Source organism: Conger conger, chromosome 1 (genome assembly GCF_963514075.1).
Source record: "Conger conger chromosome 1, fConCon1.1, whole genome shotgun sequence".
Classification (NCBI taxonomy): Eukaryota; Metazoa; Chordata; class Actinopteri; order Anguilliformes; family Congridae; genus Conger; species Conger conger.
In genome coordinates, this window is record NC_083760.1 from 13,959,668 (window position 1) to 13,982,104 (window position 22,437).

General features: G+C 38.6%; 1 protein-coding gene across 3 annotated transcripts; it reads left to right on the plus strand.

The window, feature by feature from the left end:
- The first annotated feature begins 1,453 nt into the window (after positions 1-1,453).
- vrk1 (VRK serine/threonine kinase 1) lies at positions 1,454-22,372 on the plus strand. 3 transcript variants are annotated; one of them, XM_061249025.1, is made up of 13 exons: positions 1,454-1,586; positions 2,600-2,747; positions 6,437-6,492; positions 6,723-6,792; positions 7,196-7,283; positions 7,368-7,476; positions 9,288-9,380; positions 10,065-10,197; positions 11,376-11,496; positions 12,286-12,344; positions 13,913-14,085; positions 20,683-20,776; positions 20,955-22,372. In XM_061249025.1, the coding sequence occupies exons 2-13, from the start codon at positions 2,600-2,602 to the stop codon at positions 21,224-21,226; spliced, it is 1,416 nt and encodes a 471-aa protein (XP_061105009.1). In that variant the 5' UTR covers positions 1,454-1,586; the 3' UTR covers positions 21,227-22,372. The 3 variants fall into 3 exon arrangements, with proteins under 3 accessions (XP_061105009.1, XP_061105000.1, XP_061105017.1); XM_061249016.1 differs by having other exon boundaries at positions 1,460-1,586; positions 2,583-2,747; XM_061249033.1 differs by having other exon boundaries at positions 1,574-1,662.
- Positions 22,373-22,437: the final 65 nt, after the last annotated feature.

A 22,437-nucleotide genomic window follows, 5' to 3' on the forward strand; every position in this document is an offset into this window, starting at 1 on the left:
TACATTATGTGCAATATGCTGATCAGTCATCAACAGGACAAGTGAAGAAGCATCTTGTGTCCATTCTCTTATAAATGTTTTCTTTTGCAACCTGTATCACAAGATGTAGGTTCCGTATCCAATTTTGACCGAAACATTGTTTGTGTGTGCACATGTATTATTCTTATTTATTTAGTATTTATTAATTTTAGCAAAAGCCACAGTATTCTCACTGGCCCTGAGGGAGGTATTTTAACATTTTATCCTTTCACCCCCTCATGTTAAACCCCTATTACGGAACTATTATATTTTAATCAGCATCCGGTTACTTGGTCTGAATAACTAGCATCCAGATCAGCCTCTATCTCTGTAGAGAATCCCTTGATGCATGACCTAATTATATTTCTCCCTTTCCCTTTCATTCGCCTATTGATGCCTGGTGGAGTTTATATTTTCTGACATGGCCCGAGTAAGCAAACGTGTTTGAAGTTGAAAATGCATTCTGCTGTTAACTCCTCTTTTACCTGAGTATTCTTGATATTTCAATGAGAGCCAAAATTAAATATACACTCAATGATCACTTTATTAGGTAGACCTGTACACCAGCTTGTTAATGCAAATATTTAATCAGCCAATCATGTGGCAGCAACTAAATGCATAAAAGCATGTAAGCATGGTCGAAAAAGGTTCCAATGTTTTTCAGACCAAATGGTGAAAGATGAAGAAATGTGATATTATAAAAGTGACTTTGACTATGGAATGATAGTTGCTGCCAGACAGGGTGGTTTGAGTATCTCAGAAACTGCTGATCTCGTGGGATTTTCACACACAACAGCCTCTAGAGTTTGCAGAGAATGGTGCGAAAAACAAAAAAATACTAGTCTAAGTATTACTAACTAGTCTAAGCTGACTAGTCTAACACAGAACGTATGTGTTCAGAGGTGCTGAAAACTGAAACTGCTCACTGAATTTATATTCATATAACAAAATATACATTTTTAGTGTAGTAGTTACTGTAAAACATGCAGCATTGATTAAGCCGTTTGTATCTTCTCTCTACTTCTTAAGCAACCTGTCCTTATGCTGTTTTATAGATGTTATCATTGTATCAGTCAGATACATGCATCAACAACAATGCCTCACCCAGATATTTGAACCGTGCAAAACTTCAGCCATAATGATCTCATTCCAACTCCAACATTATGCGACGTTTAACTCTTGATTTTGTACAAATTGTGTTTAATTATCCAGCTGAATCAGGCTATAGACAGTGACGCACTGTGGAAAACAGGACTAGATATTAAAGTAACCTACCACATGGCACATAATGACAATGAATAAATACAACATATAAATGTTGGCGCAAATAAAGCACAACCAAGCACTTGAGTATGAACTACAAATGCCAGAAAACCAAGAAACACCCGGAAGATATACACGCAATCGCCGCCATACCCAAATTCTGACCAATGGGGTTTAGGACTGCTAAGGCGGTTATGAATCGAGTTCCTGTTAGGAGGACATTGCGGGAATTTTAGAGTGGCCGTGGTGGGATTTTTGGAGTTATAGACGAAGGACACATTTGACTTATAACTACACACCTAAAGGTACAGTAAATCTCAGCTCAATCGTGTAATTATGTAGTTGTGATGTTGACAAAGCAAAGAAACCAAGACATAACCCGTAAGTTGGCTAGCTAGCAAGGCCTAACGCCGGCTACGTATCAGCTAATTTAACGTTAGAACTAACGTTAATGTTAACTTAATTGTTTCAGTAATTTTGATACTAAGACTTAGTTTGATACTGATAGAAAACCTAGTTCGTTAGACTATATAAAGGGCAAAGCGACGGGCAGTATCGTAGGTAACTTAACTTAGCAAGTTCTGTTGTAAAGTGGCGTAGGCGACAGAAAGTGAAAGCCAGCATGTGATGCAGTTAGACTAACTAATTTGAATATAAGCTACGTTATCTTTTTAGTTGTTAGCTGGTACTGTAGGCCATGTTGCATGAAAGTGAAAAATTAGCTAGCTTGAGTAAATCTGGATAGTCTAACTTCATTAGCTACCTGTGTTAGCTAGCTCTAGTTTGTAGGAATGGGAAATTGTGTTGTGCAGTTAACGTTAGCACTGTAACTTAACCATAGCTAAGTTAGCTAGCGTTCTGTTTCTGGTTATAAAAGGTGCATGCTTGGTAAATTGGCCACGTTTGGTAGCTATTATTATTCATAAAGAAATATAGGAGGCGGCTCGCCTTTTGACTTGCATTATTATTTGTGCACATCCATGAGCTAGACTAACGTTAGTGCTTGCTGCTGTTTAATTACTGTGTTGGCGAGCTAAGCTAACTTAGGTAGCTACGAGGTTGCGGTTCTGTCACTTGACGGAAGGAACCTAATGTGTTACTAGTAACGTTATTCAATAAATTAAGTTGTGTTGTCACTTGAAGACAAAGACGTGATGCTTAGCTAGTCTTTTTATCGATTTTAAATGTTTGACATTTGTCAAAAATACTAAATAAAATGTAATTAAATTAAATTATATTTATTTAACCAAGCTTGACATACTTAACTTGTACAGCCGGTTTAGGTGGTCAAAATCGTATAGTTCTCCCTACTGTCTAGATGCCACCTAAAGGCAAGGGAAGGGCTCCAGCCAAGAGGAAACTGGCAGCAGAGTTTCCTGTTGGAGAAGTGCTGACTGACTCCGCAAAGAAACGCTGGAAAATAGGGCCACCCATTGGGAAAGGGGGCTTTGGTTTGTTATACTTGGGTAAGTCCAGTTAGATTGTTTTCCCTACACCAGGCGTTGCTGCAACAATGGGTCTCGTGGTCAACAAGTTGCCACAGTCTGTGGTCTATACAGAAGTCTAGCGTGATATTCGGTTTTACAAACTAGTTCAAGGTAATTCAGTATCCATACCACCTGGATACAAATATTAATCAAACAAATAGATATAGCTTTCAAAAATGTGCTTTTCGGTAAGTTTATGGATGAATTTTTTTGATCAATTGGGTGGTGCGTTGAATGCAGAGTGTCTGTATTCTCAGTACGCCCAAAGCGCCTCCACTAGTTGGACGTTTGTGCAGGCGTCACAAGAAGACAGTCCTTCAGTGCAACACATTCACTGCTCAGCTGGAGTTATAATAAGGGGGTTGTGGCTGAACATGCTTCAAAGCACACATGCTAGACTGCACTCCCTCAGCTGGCTACAGAAGAGAAGAATGCTGTCATGAGTGGACAGGCATAACGAGCACAAGTGGGCATTAAAAACAAAAAGGACGGGGAAGTGCAATGTGTCAACAAATAAAGCACCGATTGTTTTGCCATATTGGAGCGTATTGTATATGACATTCATTTCTGAAACGCTTATTTTTGTGTACAACGGAGTGTAACGGTTGCCTGAGCAAGGGCATGACATGGTCATACCTTCAGTATCAGCTTTTAAAAAGCTAAATATGAATATATTGCATAATAGCTGAAAAACATTATTATCATTGTTATTAGATTGCTCTTGATTGCAGTACATATTAGCTACATCAGAAACCATTATTGTGCCAGAACGTGAAAAAAAAAAAAAAAAAAAAAAAAAATTATTCTTGCATGCATATGCTAACAAATGATAAATAAAAAAACATTTGAGATTTAAATTATCATTTGATTTATTTTAGAATGTAATGCTAATTGTGTAATTGTGTAATTCTAAGAATGGTATATTATTTTCACCACTCCACTGAGTGCCATAATACTGTTTTCTTGTAAAAATATATCCAATAGTAGAAGCTAGTCCTGGAACCTTCAGATGCGCTTGCCCAAGGTTGTTAAACTCAAGTCCTGCAGGTTCGTAGTGTCTGCAGTCTGGTTTCCTTTCAATCAGCAGCCATTTTATGTCTTGAGAACAAGGTGTGTGGATTCTTTTAACAATCAGTGATTTCAATGAATCGGTGGTGCTCAAACACATCGAAAAATCAACAGACACTGTTGCCCTCCAGGACTGCATCTTGACATCCGAGTCCTAGAGAAAAAGAGGCTTTGAAAAATTCTTCCTCATTGAAGAACTACTGGCCTACCATTGTGGGAGCACTCCGAGGTGTTCAAGAGTGTGTTTCTCAGCATGTAAACTTCTGTTCTCAGCAAGATTGAATCATTTGCATCAACTAATAGATCTAGCCTGCCTATCTGGGTGCTGTAGAGATCAGTGCATTTGCAGATTGCATTACTTGCATTAGTCATGCCTGATCCAGAATGGGTTTATTGCATGGGGATATTATTTTGCACCCGCAATTAGTAAAGTAATGGTTGTCGAGTAATTTTCAAGATCTTTCTAGATGCAGTAGCGGATTTATGGTATGTGAAATACACCTATGCGGTCATTGCCATTCGACTCTAGTCTCTAGTCAGGCCGGGGCGGCCTGTAGCGTAGTGGTGAATGACTGGGACACGCAAGATCGGTGGTTCTAATCCCGGTGTAGCCACAATAAATTCCGCACAGCCGTTGGGCCCTTGAGCAAGGCCCTTAACCCTGCATTGCTCCAGGGGAGGATTGTTTCCTGCCTAGTCTAATCAACTGTACGTTGCTCTGGATAAGAGCGTCTGCCAAATGCCAGTAATGTAATGTAATGTCTCCTCTCCCTTCTATGTAAATGCCTGCATTTCTATAGTGCCTTTATCCAAAAAGCTCTGCAATTAATGCTTCTTATTCACCCTTCCACGCACATACTCACACACCAGCGGCGGTTGGCTGCCATGCAAGGCACCAACCAGCTCGTCAGGAGCAATTGGGGGTTAGGTGCCTTGCTCAGAGACACTTTGACACCCAGGGCGGTATCAATCCAGCAACCCTCCGACTGCCAAACGACTGCTCTTACCTCCTGAGCCAATGTCGCCCCATGTCCATGAGTATTTTGTATTGTTATGATGGTAAGATAATCTGATTTGTAATACAATTTTTTTTTTTTTTTTTCTCTGCCCAACGTGAGGCTGATTATATCCAATTCCCACCCCAATTTCAAATGGCCAATCATCTCCAATGGTAGCCATATATATGGCGAGTTTAGACATCCATAGTTACTGCTGAGCTTTCATAGAGTGGATTCAGAGGAAGACCTTTCCTGTCTCGATTTGACTGCAATCCCCGGGCCGGTAGAGTCCTATCTGTCCTCACGCTCCCATTCCCTGGGCGATGCAGTCACCAATTGTGCATTGTCCTGTGGAACTACCGACCATTGTCGGCACTGGCACGGTCCAAGGCTGTGAGTCTCATCCATGCACCATAGCATGACTTAACCGAATGAGCCAACCACCAGCACAATACAACTGTGTTTACGCAGATGTTTGTATCTTAGGAAGAAAGGTTGCAATGCTTAGATGAATCTTGGCACTTAAATTATTCATTACCTTTCTTTTTTTAAGATTGGACCAACATTATTAGATGAACCCTTGTCAATTGGTGAGGTCCAATCTTAGCATAACTGCATGATTTATTAGTATAGCCTTTTGAACTGTGTTTTTAATTGGGTAGACATGTTGCTCTGGCTTTCATGTATTCTCTGTGGTTGTTTGGGTCATGCTTTCTTCTTTGTAATATATTTATAAGACCTTTTAAGATATGCAAACATAAATTAAACCATTATGAAGTATAGTGTCCAAGCCTGAAAACAATTTCTAACATGTGGGTATGCTCCAAAACAGTCAGATTTATAGATGTTTAATTAAGCTTGTTTGCAGAGAAATCAAGCTTATTTGCAATGCACTTTGTAACCTACTGTGATGCACTAGAGGGCTGCAGCCAGTACTTTGAAAATTATTATTTCAGAGGACATTGAGACCAAGTTTTGAAATAAAATTCATTAGAATTCTGCCTTCACATAACTACACAGGCTTTGTTAGAATGTGGGTGGGGGCAGTGGGGGTGATTACATTTACAATCTGTGTTTTAGAATTGGGCCTTTTACTACATTTCAACTTTAGCCTGCATGTCTCTTTATGATTAAATTTGTAGAGTTCATATTCTGTTTGGTGAATTATGTTCAAATACGAATTGGTGGTTGTAGAATAGGGGGAATGTCAAAGGTTGGGAAACCTGCATAAGAACCACAGTTCTTCAATATATGCTACTTCGCAAAATTGAACTATGCTGTAAATGGCTTAATTACTGACAGCCTTTCAACTGGTCGGCCTATTTGCTATAGTGGAAAATAGTAACAATCTAGCCTACTGATTTCTTTGGCATTCTTAGACCGATTTTCAAGCTTGCTGGCTAATTTAACTGTGGTTGTCATTTGGGAAAATAGTTTACTAGCCCTCTAGGCAATAAGACTTCTATAAAAAGATGTCAGCATAGATATCTTTCATTTGTCTTTGGGTCTGCATTTCAAAGCAGAAAGTTGTCTCCAGAATGAATAGCCATTTTAATAATGCTGAAACCTTTTTTTTGTTTTTTATTATTATTATTTTTTAAGCAAATGAAGATTCCTCTGAAGCAGTAGGAACCAATGCTCCATATGTCATCAAAGTGGTAAGAGCACTACAATGCCTGTTTTTGGAACTGTTACAGTAATTTGATTTCTTTATTTTTAAATGAAATTTATGAATTAACTTGCACAACAAAAATGTCTTCTCAGAAATTACAGATATATCTGAGAATTTCATGAGCCAACACTATTTGTGGGGCCCCATCTGTTAATCTGTTGACATAAATTGTTTATTTTTTCCCCTTCTCAACCCACTCTTTTCTTTTTTGTTCAGGAGCCAAGTGACAATGGTCCTCTCTTCTCTGAGCTGAAGTTTTATATGCGGGCTGCCAAACCAAATTTAAGTATGTAATTCTGTCGATACGGATTAGCTTTGACAGTTATTTTATTATCAACGAAAAAAACCTTCAACTTTCAACAAGGAGTCTAATGTGAGGATATTGGTGGCTGATGGGAAATGTATTATTTCATGAACATCCCAATTTGTGTTATTGTTTTGAATACCAGCATAACAGGGCTCTATTGTGCTCCCAACTGATGTGTGCCTGACTGGGAAAATTTAGAGGAGCACATCTGGTAATTGGGTAGCATTGGCTTGCTCCTTGTTCATGTACATGTTCTCCTCAGGGAAAAATAATAGAGTATTTGTATTAGATTAGATTTTGTGAGATTGTTGTGCGTGTCTTATCACATTCGTAACTATTTGTATGTTATAGTATTAATAACTACTTTCATGTCATGTTTCAGTTCAGAGTTGGGTAAAGTCCCATAAGTTGAGGTACTTGGGAGTGCCAAATTACTGGGGGTCAGGACTCCATGAGAAAGCAGGAAACAGGTGATATTTTGCGTTTCTTGAGTCAGTCAGACTAGGCTCTCGTAGTCATGCTCAGAAATGTCACTCATTAATGTTCTTTCTCAGGTATCGGTTCATGGTCATGGACCGGTTTGGAACAGATCTGCAGAAGATGTTTGAACAGGGTGGCAGGAAATTTCCCCGGAAACTTGTTCTGCAGCTCGGCCTGAGGCTTGTGAGTTCCTGATACAGACAATGCATTATGTACTTTAGCATATCACTCGGAACAAGAAATGGATGCGAGATATGCTCTTCTTTTAGATACCATTGCTCTTTTTAAAACACAGTTAAAGACACAATTAACTGTTACCCATGCTTTTATCCTTCTTTGTGAATAAGATTGACCATTATTAACATCACTCCTCCTGTTTCAGCTGTAGACCTTCCATGCCCTCATCCTAATTTGTTTACTTGCTTCATGCCAATCTCCCTGCATGCTCTATCAGAGACTGTGTCATTCCTCCAGTCCCCTTGATATCATTCACACAAATTTCTTATTGAACTTTTGGGCCAGTTGGCCCCACTCTGCTCTCTATCCTTAATGGCTCTCACTTCTGAATTTTTTTAAATGGCATGTGTTCTGTCACTGTTGAAAAGAGCTGGCCTTGATCCCTCTGTTTTAGGACATTTTAGACACATTTCTAAGTTTTAGAGCACATCTTTGAGGTCCTAAATGGCATCAATATCTTTGATACATTTCAATCTGGTTTTCGCCAGCTGCACAGCCCTGAAACAGCCCTTCTTAGGGTTACTAATGATTTATTGATGGCTGCTGATGCAGGAGACATTTCCATTCTGGTGTTGTTGACCTTAGTGTGGTATTTGATACCATTGATCATGCTCTTCTGATCAGTAGATTCAGTCAGTGCATTGGTATCTCTGGGGCTGTGCTGGACTGGTTATCTTCCTATTTATCAAATAGGAAATTCTTTATGTCAATTGGTGACTTTAAATCATTAACCTCCGCGATCACATGCGGTATACCTCAAGGCTCAATTCTTGGACCAGTATTGTTCTACTTATATATGCTACCCTTATCCAACTGCATAATATTTCTTATCATTCCTGCGCAGATGACACCCAGCTGTACCTCTCTATAATACCAAATGTTGGTTTTTATTTGATTACTTGCATGGTTTAGCTTCCTACTGTCCTCAGAGGCCTCTCTGGTCTACTAGCCTTGGACTTTTGGCTGTTCCAGAGTCTAGACTAAAGTCAAGAGCTGATCAAGCTTTTGCTATAATGGCCCCTGGCCTCTGGAACAGCCTTCCATGCAATATTAGTTCTGCTGATAGTGTCTGCTTTTAAAACCAGTCTTAAACCTATTTTTATGAAACTGCTTTCTGTGATGTGCCTTTTCCCTTTTTACTCTGTGTTTTTTAACTCTGCCATTTTATAATTTCCTTTTATTTATTTTGCATTCCTTCTTCCCCTTCTATTATTGCCATTATGTATATTACTATTGTGCTCTTTGTTCTTCTTTAGTGCTGCTTTTACTGCATCCTCTGTCTGTGTTGACAATTTTATCCTTTTCTTTTATTTCTTCTGTAAAGCACATTGTGCTCTGTGCTTGAAAGGTGCTATATACATAAATAAAAATATTACAATTATTAATTAGTTTTACTAACCTTTTAGGCCAGTAACACTACTAACTGTTAGTAGTGCCCAGAAATTCCAGAAAGCACAAGTCCAGAGTTTTGTATGATGGTTACATGGACTTCAGTGAACTAATTTACTGTCCCTTGTAGCTTGAATGTCTCTATAATGACTTTATGATCTACAATGTACAAAACTAACACAGTTTTGAAAGTTGAGTTCTCTTTAAAAACTGAAGTTTTGTTTCTAAAGCTGAATCCATGGGCTGTAATAGATTCCATATAATGTAAATATCCTATTGTTTGAAACATGATGTAAATGTATTTATTTTATGCAGTGAGGCAGTACTGAGATGCTCAAAAAACTTTCTTTTTTTAATTTTTTTTCTAGATTGATATTCTGGAGTACATCCACGAACATGAGTATGTGCATGCTGACATCAAAGCCTCTAACCTCCTCTTATCCTACAAGAACCCTAATCAGGTCAGTGCCCTACGTTGGTATGCCAAAACCTTTCACAACTCATTGCAGCCATTTGATTTCAGTCCAAAATACTGGATACCTGTTTATGAACTATGGTTTTATGTGACATTCATATATATATATTGATATATATTTTTTACAAAAATCTATCTGATAAAAAATCTGTTAGATTTTTTTTTTTTTTGGAGCACACATTCCAGCATAGTGAATATTCATCTAGCCACAATGTTTATAGATTTAAAAATAATGTCATATACTGTTAAATGTATATCACTGACACTGCTTATTTCCCCTAAATGTGTAATAACGCTGGGAAGTGCTTCCTGAGTAAAAAGATTAAATAGCTTTAAATAGCTGTCTCAAGCAAATAAGGTGGGGGTGGGGACAATATTAATTTGGAGATGAATAATGTATCAGTGGTGCATTTTAAAACTGCTATTTTTAAATGGCAATTTAGAAGGCAGCCTCATGGGATTAACAGGTTTAGTCTCTGTTCTGTCTTTGAGTTATTGAAATATCCGTGTGATTTTTTTTTTTCAAAGCTTTGTTTTATGCCGAGAATGTACCCTGACTTTATTTCTCAGTGTATATGTTTGTGAAACCACACTTGACTGAATCATTTCTGTTGAATGTGTCTGTGTTTGCATGCGTGCATGTATTTATTTATCTTATCTGCAAACCTAGGTTTATTTAGTAGATTATGGACTGGCCTATAGGTACTCACCGGAAGGTGTACTGAAGGAATATAAGGAAGACCCAAGGAAATGTCACGACGGCACCATCGAGTTCACCAGTATTGATGCTCACAACGGAGTGTGTACGTAGCCCATTATCAGTGCGTTCATGTGCTCTCTCATCATGCTAATGTGCTATGCCGGTTTTGCTGTTTTTCTCGGGTTTTGAGAAGGCCTTTGTCTTAAAACCACTCTGGCAGTGGAGCAATATAATATATATTCCATATTTTTATAATATAAGCCATTATAAAAATCTGAACTTGTAAATAGGCCTAAATATAATGTGAATGTTCTCAATTCCTTTGATTACCTACAATCAGTTTCTGGTCAGATTTAAAAAAGAAAAAAAGAAAAAAAAGAAACGCTAGTATTGTGTTATGTAACTTGGCGACATTGGCTCAAGAGCAGTCGTCTGGCAGTTGGAGGGTTCAGTCCCGGCCTGGGTGTGTGGAAGTGTCCCTGAGCAAGACGCTTAACCCACGATTGCTCCTGACAAGCTGGATGGTGCCATGCATGGCAGCCAATTGCCGTTGGGTGAATGAGAAGCATCAATTGTACAGCATTTTGGATAAAGGCGCTATATAAATGCCAACCATTTACCATTTACCTTAACTATGTTTTCTGGACGATTGCTTTAAATGAGTGGATATAAATATCTTGGAGTCCTTTCACATATGGCATTCAAATCCGTGCCTGTCGCCTTCTGATGTATCACTTGGGTGTGAAACGATGTGTGAGAAATTTGTTTTGTTTCATAACTGCTGTCTCTTTGCTACCCTAAAGATGTGAGGAGATTCAGTGTTGATCTAGTGTTCCCAGCATGCAAAATCTCAGAAACGTGTAAATCTTATGAGCAAGCAGGTCACTGAATGTACATAGCTTATTTCTTAGGCAGCCAATGCTACATGTTGGTCATTAAGCAATTTCAGTTGGTTGGCGTTTTTAAATACGGTTTTACCTTTGTACCTATACAGTGAATACTGCTAAAATATCACCCTCACCCGCATTAGCAAGGATTAGAGAAATTGTCTTTTCCCGTAAAACTTACTTGCATATTAGTATTGGAGAAACAAACGCAGCTCCGAATTAATCATTTTTCGGCAAATCTACCTCCCTTGGAGTAAACTAGTAATCAGATACCTGATGAGCAGTCATCAGGATTTCAAGAACATCCGAATCCTGAACTCCCTTTGGTGGTGAAGCAGTAAGGCAGTATGAGACACTGCCTGAGACAATGGTGACCTGCTTTTGTTTCCTTCAGCTCCATCCAGAAGGGCAGACCTGGAGATCCTGGGCTACTGCATGATCCAGTGGCTCTGTGGGCGTCTTCCATGGGAGGACAAGCTCCAGGACCCCGTCTATGTCAAAGACTATAAGTTCAAGTAAGTGTTAACCCTCATACTGTAGAATTCAGGAGATTGCCTTTCAAAATATGGCCAAGCAAACACAAAAAGTAATTCTACAAAAGTTAGCTGTTCCACAGTACAGTAAATGCATTGAATACATGTTCTACTGGTAAAGGGATCATACCGTTTCAGAAGTATTATAAAGAAGTGTTGTTGTTACTCCATGTAGAACAGTTCTCTAAATTGACTGTATTGGAAACCAAATAATTCACCATTAAATGTATCTAAATATGGGGCAGCCTAATGGCTAAGATACATGACTAGGACCCATAAGGTTGATGGTTCAGCCACGATAAGATCCGCATAGCTGTTGGGCCCTTGAGAAATGCCGTTAACCTGGGGGGATTGTCCCTTGCTTAGCCTAATCAACTGTAAGTTATTATAAATATTTTTAACATGGTTCTGTGTCTCCATATGAGGTGAAACTGAAAAATGTCTGTATTTGCTAAACCCTTTTAAGTCCCTTACATTGCAGTGACAACATTGATATTCTTGTTTACATTTTAAACAAGATGCAGAGTGACACATTATTTGGATCACCGATGTGTGATATCCTGTAATCAAGATGTCGAAACTGTATTTTTGTTACTAGCTTGAATAATTATATCTGCAAACGTATATGTACTAGATTTGTAATGTATATGTATTAGATTTGTACTACAGTAATGACAAATGACAACATAAACTGAAAATGTGTATAAAAACAAATTAAGTGACTGAAGATATGTCTTCAGATTTTTACCTTGTCATTTCTTCTTTTATCAGAAGCAGAAACAACATCTCAGAATTCATTTCAAAGTGTTTCTCGTCAGAAAATAAACCAGGTGAGGCCGGCATACCAAAATATTTATGAATTTGATACATTGGCAGATGATCCTGAAAAGTAATTATCTGAAATATTTTAATAGCATTTCTAATGGTTTTATTGTAAAAATAAAAAAACATTTAATGTAGCTAGTTAAAAATATATATTTTGTCCCGCATTTCTAAACCTAGAGCTGTATTGATATTTGGCTGAATGCATGTAATGTAATAGTTAAGAATGTCAAAATGGCATTGTATCACATTTTTAATTTAAAGATTTGTTTGTGATGGAATGTAATCTTTCAATGGTTGTCCAGTGCTTGCATTAGTTGGTGTACAATGCAGTACATTAGGAAATGTGAGGGCATTTCTCCAGATGCCTTGAACAGCCAAAGTGACCAGATGCACCATTGTTAATTTATCTTTCAGAAAATGGTATGAAAAATGTGATTTACTAGATCGGAACCACAAACTTCCGTAAAAATGTGTTTTTTTTGTTGTTGTTTTCTCAAAATTACGCTGCTGCGCAAATGTATTGTTTTATGGTATGATAACGGTTGTAATTTCACTTTTGGAGTAATTCAGTTGAGACTAGATTAACCAAATATCCTAATGCTTTCGGCGTCGTCCTGGGAGACTGTTGCTCGCTGTTCCGCAGGCACACAGAGGTCCTTGAAAACACCTGTGATTCCTGAAATGCTACCCAGTCTGTTTACAATCCAAGTGGTAATTGAACTGAAGCACTTCCTGATCTGCCTCACAAACAGTTTGGAGAGCCCTTTCTCCCCGTAATGAGCACAAACCTGTTGATTCACCGATAATGAGGGCTAATTCATTAGCACTATGCTAATTTTCCGCAAAACTTTTCACTTTAACTTTTTGGGTGACTGTGGCGGTTTCATACAGGTTCATGCATTTAACAGAATGGGGAGAAAAACACATTAGCTTGATTGCTATTAGCAGACTGACAATGAAATGTGTGGCGGATTGTACGAGTGGATGGATTTTTTTTCTCGGGCAAAACTTGATGTTTTCCTGCTTTAATAGCTGTTCATTTATTATAATATATTTGTTTATGTAGAGTACCACTTTTTATCTTATTGTGCCTCTTATTAGTTGTAGCAGGTTACTTCAAAAGTGTTGCGTTTGCTGGACATCAGACTCTATTATGCATTCAAAGTTGAATGCATAACTTTCGTCAGTGAACAAACTGGTTTCTGACTGTTGAGTGATGCTGACATCATGGCAGATGTTACGATATCCGACAGCACGGCTACAGAATGAAGTAAATGTATCTTCAGGCTGTTGTCTTATACATACATACGACATCAGAGCAATAAGATAACGTAAGGTGGCACTTTTATGGCCGTCACTAATTTCTTTTTCTTTTTTTCTTTTTTTTTAGTCAAGCAGGAGGAACAGTGCGTGACTTGGGGTCAGCTGTGTCCTTCATTCTTATTCCAAAAAAACTCCTTAATTTACTACTACCTCCTAATTCCGCACATTCACCCTGCTGGTTTTATTTTTTTAAATCTGAAGCCGTTATTCTTTAAGTTCAATAAGAAACATTGTCTCATCTCAATGTTAGAGGAAATGGTGAAGTTCATGGAGGCAGTGAAGTCATTAGGCTACCAGGACAAGCCGGCCTATCAGAAGCTACGCAGCATCCTGGAGGCGGGGCTCAAGTCTATAGGCGCCACTGATGATGACAAGCTGGACTTCTCCGTTTCAGTCAATGGTGCTGGCCCATCTTCCACTAAGGTCAGAAACTTGCTTTCACAATGTGAATGTCTGTGTTCAGGTCAGTTATTGTATGTGCATTTATTGGACCTACCCCAATTCCCCTTTATTTTCCAATAGGTCTACTTTTATGTGATTGCCAATATGGATTTACTGGGGTACCATCGTAGGAGTGTATTTACCCCTTAAGCAGCACCCCTTTCCTTAACACAAGCTTGAAAATGACATGCTCATGACTATTCTTGAACCCTTCTGACTAGAGGCATAATCAGAATTACTCTTAAGTATTACCAAATCAACGTTACAGAAGCAACACAGTGGAAGTGGATGAATTTTTTTTTTTTTTTCCTCACTGAAAAGATTTTCTTTATTGGAGTGGATACAGATTATTACTGCGATGCCTGGCATACTTTGAAACATATACCCTTTCAGATTCAGACAATATCACCAAAAATTCTGCGTAGTTTTTTTCTATGTCTAGGCAGTTTTCCAAAAAGGACATTTGGAGTCCCCAAAAGGACACATGAAACATAATATAATTTAGTTATATTGTATAGTATGTGACATTAGACCATTCCAGCAACATAAACATTTTTGGAATGTTGTGCTGTAACAAAATTATTGAGAAATTAAAGATCGTCTTAAACTTGGCCTTTTTCCTGTTAGAATGAAGCATCTTTACCCATATTTGTCTCTCCTACTGCTCAAGCAACAGCAGGTGGACTTAAGATGAGAGGAAAAGAATGGAGATATTGTGTCCTGGAAAAGAAATCGATATTATGGAAATAAATGAAAAGTACGCATTTGGTCATTGACGTTGTGAGGCTGCTGAGGTTACTTCTGCAGATGGCAGGATCTGCTTTTTGAGTATTTCAACAGATCGCTTGCAGAGCTGTAGTCTGTTATTGTCCACCCACATCTGGGATTTAACAAACAGAGAAATGCGGTCCTTTTCCCCTTTGTTTGTCATGTGAATCTTTGATTTGTCCTTTGATTTGGACATATCTTAAATATACCCGGTCTTCTCAACCAACATTTGAAAAAATATATATATATTTGTTTATTTATAGCGAGCTAGCTAATGCACTTGTTCCCGATTTCATAGACTTTTCGTGTTTCCCTTATATTGCTGTTTATGGAAAAGTGTAAAATAGCCTGTGTTCCCCTATCTAGCTGAAATGGTGTTTTCAACACATTTAGACCTCCGAATATAGTAATTCCTTGCAATTCAAGTTCAAATATAGTAATTCCTTGCAATTCAAGTTCAAAGTTTTATCAAATGAAAATAAACCAGACATTACTTATTTCCAGAAAAAGATTTTGGAAACATAACCCACATTGAATTTCTATCTTTATTGTATGCCCTGGCATCTTTCTACTGTATGTACAGTTTTTTAAGCAGGCCGTGGTTTAACCACTGTACAAAGTTTGAAACACCCTGAACGTTATAAATGGGCGTTTTACTAAGCGCTTACTGTCGCCTTACGATCACTCGGTGTATGAGTCGGAAAAGGGGAATTCGTACAGAAGGGACTCCACTGTACACTTAAGTCTAGTTTGGAGCAGAATTTTAAAATCAGCTTTGAATAACTGAAGTGAATCCACATTCAGTAAAGTCCAGTGTACGAGTACAGCTACATAAAATGTTCCTCAGAAGCTATGTGAAGGAAAGTATCTCGGAGGTGTTATTAGACCGCGTGCTATATTGATTTATTGTTTTATGTGTTAGTATTAATCTGAAGGAAAATAGTGAGAGATTATTCAGCTATTGTTTTAATGACATTCATCGATGTGTTTATTTATTATTAAGTCATTTTATTTGCCATGACCAGAAAGAATATAATTTCTCATCCATCCTGAGTTCATGCATTTGAAAAACATGAACATTCTGTGATCAATATAAAGAAATATTCATCCAAACCAAAAATGAGAAATTAATGAAGTGTCAATTTAACAATTTTTTGGTTTAAGAAAAAAAAGCTCAAATTCAAGTACCGGAAGGCAAAAATCCCGAACCAAAAATAAACAGCGATGGCTCCCTCCCGCAAAAAAACACTGAACCGGTTTCATCCTCCTCAATATTTTATTCTTTTCTTGCTCTTCCCTCCTCTGCGACAGGTCTGAGTGTCTGTGTTTATTCGCTGCTAATGTATCACAAATTTGCTGACACGGTAACCTTGGAGTCGGCGCGGGCCGGCAATCAGCGAGCCGTGCCGCAGCTCGGAGGGACGGACGCGTCGCACTCCCACAATGCAGTTTGCATATGGAAGGTGCCACCGGGGAGCTGGCCTGCGCCAGCTGAGGGTTACCTGCCCACTGCAGTTATTGTATGTAATTATCGAGCCAATCTGTTCAGCTCAGCAGGGTCTGGATGGTAATCATGAGGCAGCAATTGGCAAAATGGAAGGGAGAGGAGAGCAGGAAAAAGAAGTAACCGTGATAGTTCAAGTCTGAGAGGGGGTGGGGGTGGGGGCGGGGGGGGGGGCGGGGGGGGTGGGGGGGGGGGGGGGGGAGTGTTCATTATGTAGTCGAGGAGAGGAGGAATTGGAAAGAGAGCGAGAGAGGATTTGATTGCTGTCATTAAGTGCATCGTCCTCGTCATCTCAAAGGATGATTTCATTGTCAGAATTATTCTCATTTCTGCTGTTTCTACCGAAACAACAAATTACGTTTCATAGAATTGATTATAAAATAGAGAAAGCCGATGCTGTCATTATCATCTGCGAATTTATGTTTAAATGAAATGCGTTGACCCGCTGGATTCAATTTAATAGAAACCTGGTCTAAAAATTTATTTATAGTTTTCTTTTCACAAGTATAGGTACATTTATTATTTTTTTGCAAAGGCCAAAATAGAAAATATTTTCTTCAGTTTTGGTAACACATAAGTGCATACGTAGGTGATTGGCCGTGTTTCCTGAAAAATGTTTCCTATAAAGATAGCTATAACTAAATGATGATCTCCTGATTTTGTATTTTACCTGATATTGCACATTGCAGAAATTAGTTCTCGCCCAATCCAGAAAACAGAATCGAGCTATGTTGTGTTGTAAATTTCGATCAGTCCACAATTCCCATTATCATTCACAAAAACTGTGAATGATAATCACTTTATTGTCTGAAGACTAGAACTGAGTTTTTGAGTTGTTACTTGAATAATTGAATACCAGTACCATGCTGAATCATCAGATATCAAGTTGGCAGTGTGAAATCATGTGTATTCTGTATATGAAATGATTTGAATTCCCGTTGTTAAAATCCACATTTCATGTAGCTCCACGGAATCTAAAGGCATTTACATGGATTCCTTCTTTAAATACATTTTCCAGTTTGTAGGTTCTAAAATACCCTTGATTCATGCGTCTGTAAAGCAAATAACAGGCTTCAATCAAGCTGTTATTTCGGTTTTGTTTTAAAATGAAATTTTTACTATTTTTAGGCTTCTTTTTTTTCTTTTTTTTCTTTTTTTACACCTACTTTTCCTCTCAATTTTGCGATAATAATCTGGTTGGGAATAATCATTACTTTTGTTTATTGATAAAAACTGAGTGATGAAGAGATTGAGTATATGACAGTAATAGTGGAGTAATATTTGCTGCTTTTGTATAAATGTGCCTTGGAGAGTGAGTGTATCTTTAGGGACTTGTTTAGCTTATGTTTGCACACGACCCTGAAGTTGGCATGCTTTTTATGAATTCGCTAGGGTGTTTCCAGATGCTAATCACGTGAGCAGGCACGCACATCGAATTTCCGGACAAACGGCATTAGTCATCTGATACATATGCACAAAATGTATAAAAACTAATGTATGCACAAAAACTATGGATTGCACATGTGTAAAGAATCCAATTTAGGGTTTTCCTGGAACTATTCTTAACAACAAAGGTGAAGTTATTGAGGTTTTGTGAATCAGGCCCATTGTGATTACTATCTTCAGGTGTCCCTCATGAGGTCAGTAGAAGAACTAACTTTTCCTTCACACAAAAAAAAACTTCCTTAAACAGGAAATTATTTTCAGAGAATAATTATGATTAGCACTTCTGTCTTACAGAGATGTCTTTTTGTTCCCTGAAGAATATTTCAATTCTGTTTATTTGCTTTAATTAATTCAATTTATTGTACTTATTTACGTTTTCTTTATTAATTCATTTATTTATTCATTTGTTGAATTAATTTTTCCATATTTATAGGGGAAACCATGAAAACATTTTAATTCCCTTCCTATTAGTCCCCAGTCTCGAATTGACAATCACAACTCCAGGCCTGTCCCATCCCTGCAGTGTCCATACTAGCATGCACAGCCTCTGAAATGCATGTGTCCAGTTCCCACTTCATTCCTGTAATCTACCGGCTGTGCTGCGTTCTTTGATGATTGCACAACTCGTGCAGGTGCCCAGTTGACCAAAGGAGTCACTATTGCATCGCATAATGAAACCTTCCCTCCCTGGAAGACGCTGTGGGCGACTGTGTGCATGGTCCCATGGGACTGCCAGCCACAGGCTCCATTAGCATGGTCACGATTTGGGCTGGAGCTCAGCTTCACTTTCACAGCTATGGCTTTAGCTGGATGCGTCACCTAGGAACCCCAGTCTTGCGTTGGGCATGCACAGATATGTTCCTCCCTCCGTTGAGCACAAGGCCTTGCACAGTGCTTTGCTCAGCGGTCTGTCTTCTGTCCACTGACTCACTAAACAAACCAGTATTTGAGCTACCGTTGGCCATGATAAAGTCTAACTGAATATGTGTATTCCACTCAATTTTTCCACCCACTATGAACAGTATCAGCGTCGTTATTGAATGTAATACAGTTAAAGTGAATGGGGGATTCAAACCGGGAATCTAAGTGAACATGTATAATGATTAACAAGGACAGTTTGTATAATTTTGAAAGTGATAAATGCGGTGCTGAAGGCCAGAACTGAAGTAGGTCATTTAATCTGCCTGTGTATCTATGAGACATCCTTTCCCTTTCTGGCTCGTTGCTGAGGTACTTTGCTTTTTCTGCTTGCCTGACGGTTTAAAAAAAGAACCTGGTCTCTGACTCAACAACCGGCATTTTTGTATAGCATATTTGATACTGTTGCAAAATGAACATTATTCTCCAATTTAATTATTTAGTTAACTGCCTGATGTGGTTAAGTCACTGCTGGAGTGAATGGATGGGCCTCTTGGTCCAGACTGGTATCCTATGGCAGCTATGGCTGGTAGCTCCGGAGGGCGATGTGCGATCGGCAATGGCGTCGCCAGGGTTACGGGGAGTTGAGTCAGCCGGGATTCACGTGGCAGCCCCCGCTGGTCAGTCGAGCGTCCGCGGTTTGCTCGTTAAAGCCACACGTCAAGTGTCTTCCTCTGACTCATCCCTGCAAAGCTTGGCTTGTGGGCCGCAGCGTGAAAATAAGCAGCTGGTGACATCACGTGCTTCAGAGGAGAGTGCGTTTTGACTGTTCTGCTCTCCCATTGCAGCATGAGTAAGACTGCTTATAGTGCAACTGGGCATTTCAAATTGGGGAGAATGTGTTTGTAAAGTCTACTTTAGATTCTTTTACTTTTTAAATATTTGTTTATTTCACTATGGTAGTGATTGTTTTACTCCATTTGATCACAGCATTTTTGTCAAAAGCATGCAGGTATGAAAATGAGATGTGTAACATTGTTAATTGTGATACCATTACGACTGCTTTAATGAGGTAAGATTGGTTGGTTGAATGAGATTTCTCATTGGCTGTGTTAGCGTGTTGGCAAAAAACCCTGAAATGTCTAATTTAAAACACTGGGTTAAGTTTCTTTGTTGTCGGAGATGTAGTTAGCAAGTGGGTGGAATGGAGTTCAGAGACACTGCCCTATACCATATACCCATCGACATACAATAACAATTAGCCAGTAGTAGAGCATTTTATTTTTTGGAATTTGGACATATTTAAATTGGAAAAGCTATATTCAGAATTTGAACTATAAACAGAGTGTCATACATTTTAGTACTACTACTGATGCTGCCCCTTCTACAATTATTTATTTTTTTACTTGCGATTTATTTTTAATAAGAAGACATTTAAGATACTATTATTTCTGGTTAAGAGATAGAGGTGGCAGACTCGGTGAAATATGCTCCTGGATTCACTTTGTGAATGCCCTCTGCAGAATGAATCTGTGCTGCTCTCCACAATGAGCATCAGCCTGCTTTCAGGATATGAAATTAAAATTCCGAGGGGAAATGGGGAAAGTAAGCACTAGGGTGCTTGCTGTTGCTTTTGGTCTAATAGCGTTTTAATAACCATCAGTTGTTCCCATAAATAGTTAGACATTTCTTCATTTTTTTCTTACATTTTTTAAAGTATATGATTACCTGTGACCACCTACATTGCCTAAAATAATGCCACCCTAGACTTATGCAGTAATGCCTTTTAGCTAAATGAAATCTAAATCTAGCATGCATGCTACTAGCCAGTTAGTTACCATGTTACCACCAACAGTTACAAACTTCCACTATTGACTGTACATACCAAGCTGCGTGTGTGTATACTAATCGACAATGAATAATAAAAATAATCACATTAGCTGGCCAATTGTTGTATTAAATTACTTTTGAATTTCCCTCTCCCCCTCCTGATTGTGTTGTAGAAGGCTACTAAAAGGAAGATCGTGGAGGTCTGGGGCGTATCCGATGAAACGGACATCATTCCTGAAAAAATAAGACCATCCCCCGAGAGGAAAGGTGAGGCTTTTTTCACTGCTTGGGTGGAATGTGTACAGTATGTTACCTGCTACTCTGAAAAGGTTATCGACATGTTTACCTCAATAGCACCGTGAAGCTCATGGTCATACTTAAGACTTTGTGAAAGCCATTGTTCTACGCTTAGTTCTTAATGTGCTATTTAATTGCTGTCCCACAGTGGCAGAGGCAGTCTACAAGAAGGCTCCTGTTAAGAAGGCTCCTGTTAAGAAGGCTCCTGTTAAGAAGGTTCCTGTTAAGAAGTCTCCTGTTAAGAAGTCTCCTGTTAAGAAGTCTCCTGTTAAGAAGTCTCGTGTTAAGAAGTCTCCACTTAAGAAGTCTCCACTTAAGAAGTCTCCTGCTAACAAGGATCAAGTGGAAATAGGGACTCAGACCACTCCAGGTTTGGAGGTAAGGAGTAGGGCTAGAGGCAGGCCAAAGAAGAACGCCTGAAAAATGACTCTGCCTGCTCCCAACCCACTTTCTCTTGTTTGTTTTTAGTCAGTTCTTTTGGTTTGTTCCTTTTTTTTTTATTTGTATCTTTTTATACTTAACACAGCTTGCGTTTGTTCTTAGCGGTAGCCTTTCCATAAAATAATAAATAACTCAGAAGATCTTCAGAATCGCAAGTTCTTTTCTCTCCCATAGCAGCCGAATATGAGCACGGAAGGAAAGCCAGTGGGGATTGCTTTGCACCAGTGTGGAGTCTTTTCACTGCTTCCCCTCGCCATACTCTTCTCTTGTTTTGCATGAAAGCAGTCATGAGCTCCCATTTCCTCTTCTCTGGGAGAAGCGGGCTGGGCTTTGATGCCTACACTGAAGCAGGCAGACATGTTGCAGGTGCCACTGAGCCACACATCAGGTCTGTGGCTTGTGTTGTAGCTCTTTTGCTATTTGATCAAAAGCGCCCAAAGAAGCGTTTGGGTCTATCACGCTTCACCCAGAATTCTCCTCCGTCGAAATATCTGCTTAAGCAATTCAGTCATTAAAACTCAAAATAAATGGCTGCGATACTTGCCACAAATAGAAACTTTACAGTTTTCATACTGTGATCTTATCCTGTTCCAAGATCAATAAATAGTGAAGAAAACTCTGAATAAGTATCATTTTCCGTTTCCGTATTAGAGCAGTTAGACCCAAATTAGCCAAGATTGGTGATCTGAATTTGAATCGTCAGACTCCAGTTCATCTGTGTGTTTGACACGGCGTTGAACCAGGCTGAGAATCGGTGCCAAATTCCTCAATGTTTCCAAATTCGTCCAGTGGAAAAGTAATTAAAACTGATGTGCAGAACCTAAATTAACAAACATAATTTGTGAAAATATTACTTACAAATTAGAGCAGTTTGTCAATCTTTCTCATGTAAATTTGATTTGTGTGGGTGTGTTCACGGTCAAGGCAAATAATGTGCATAAATCACGGGACTAGTGGACTATGGCCAGAAATCTTTTCTTTTTGTAAAACATGGATTTATATTTCAGGATTATGACGTGAAGGATTGTTCACAAAGGATTCAAATGTTTATCGGTGCGTGTGTTCCTCTCGAAGTTGTACACCGACACCTGATGTGTGTTTTAAAATAAAAATACTTTAAATATAGCCTGTATGTTCATTTTTGTTTTTATTTTTTATTTTCTCAAATCTCTACATTTTCTTTATTCGCC

Coding starts and splice junctions, on each gene's coding strand:
- vrk1 (XM_061249025.1), top strand. CDS start 2,600: ATGCCACCTAAAGGCAAGGGAAGGGCTCCAGCCAAGAGGAAACTGGCA. Junction 12,345..13,912: donor CTCGTCAGAAAATAAACCAG/GTGAGGCCGGCA, acceptor TCTCAATGTTAG/AGGAAATGGTGAAGTTCATG. Junction 20,777..20,954: donor ACCATCCCCCGAGAGGAAAG/GTGAGGCTTTTT, acceptor GCTGTCCCACAG/TGGCAGAGGCAGTCTACAAG.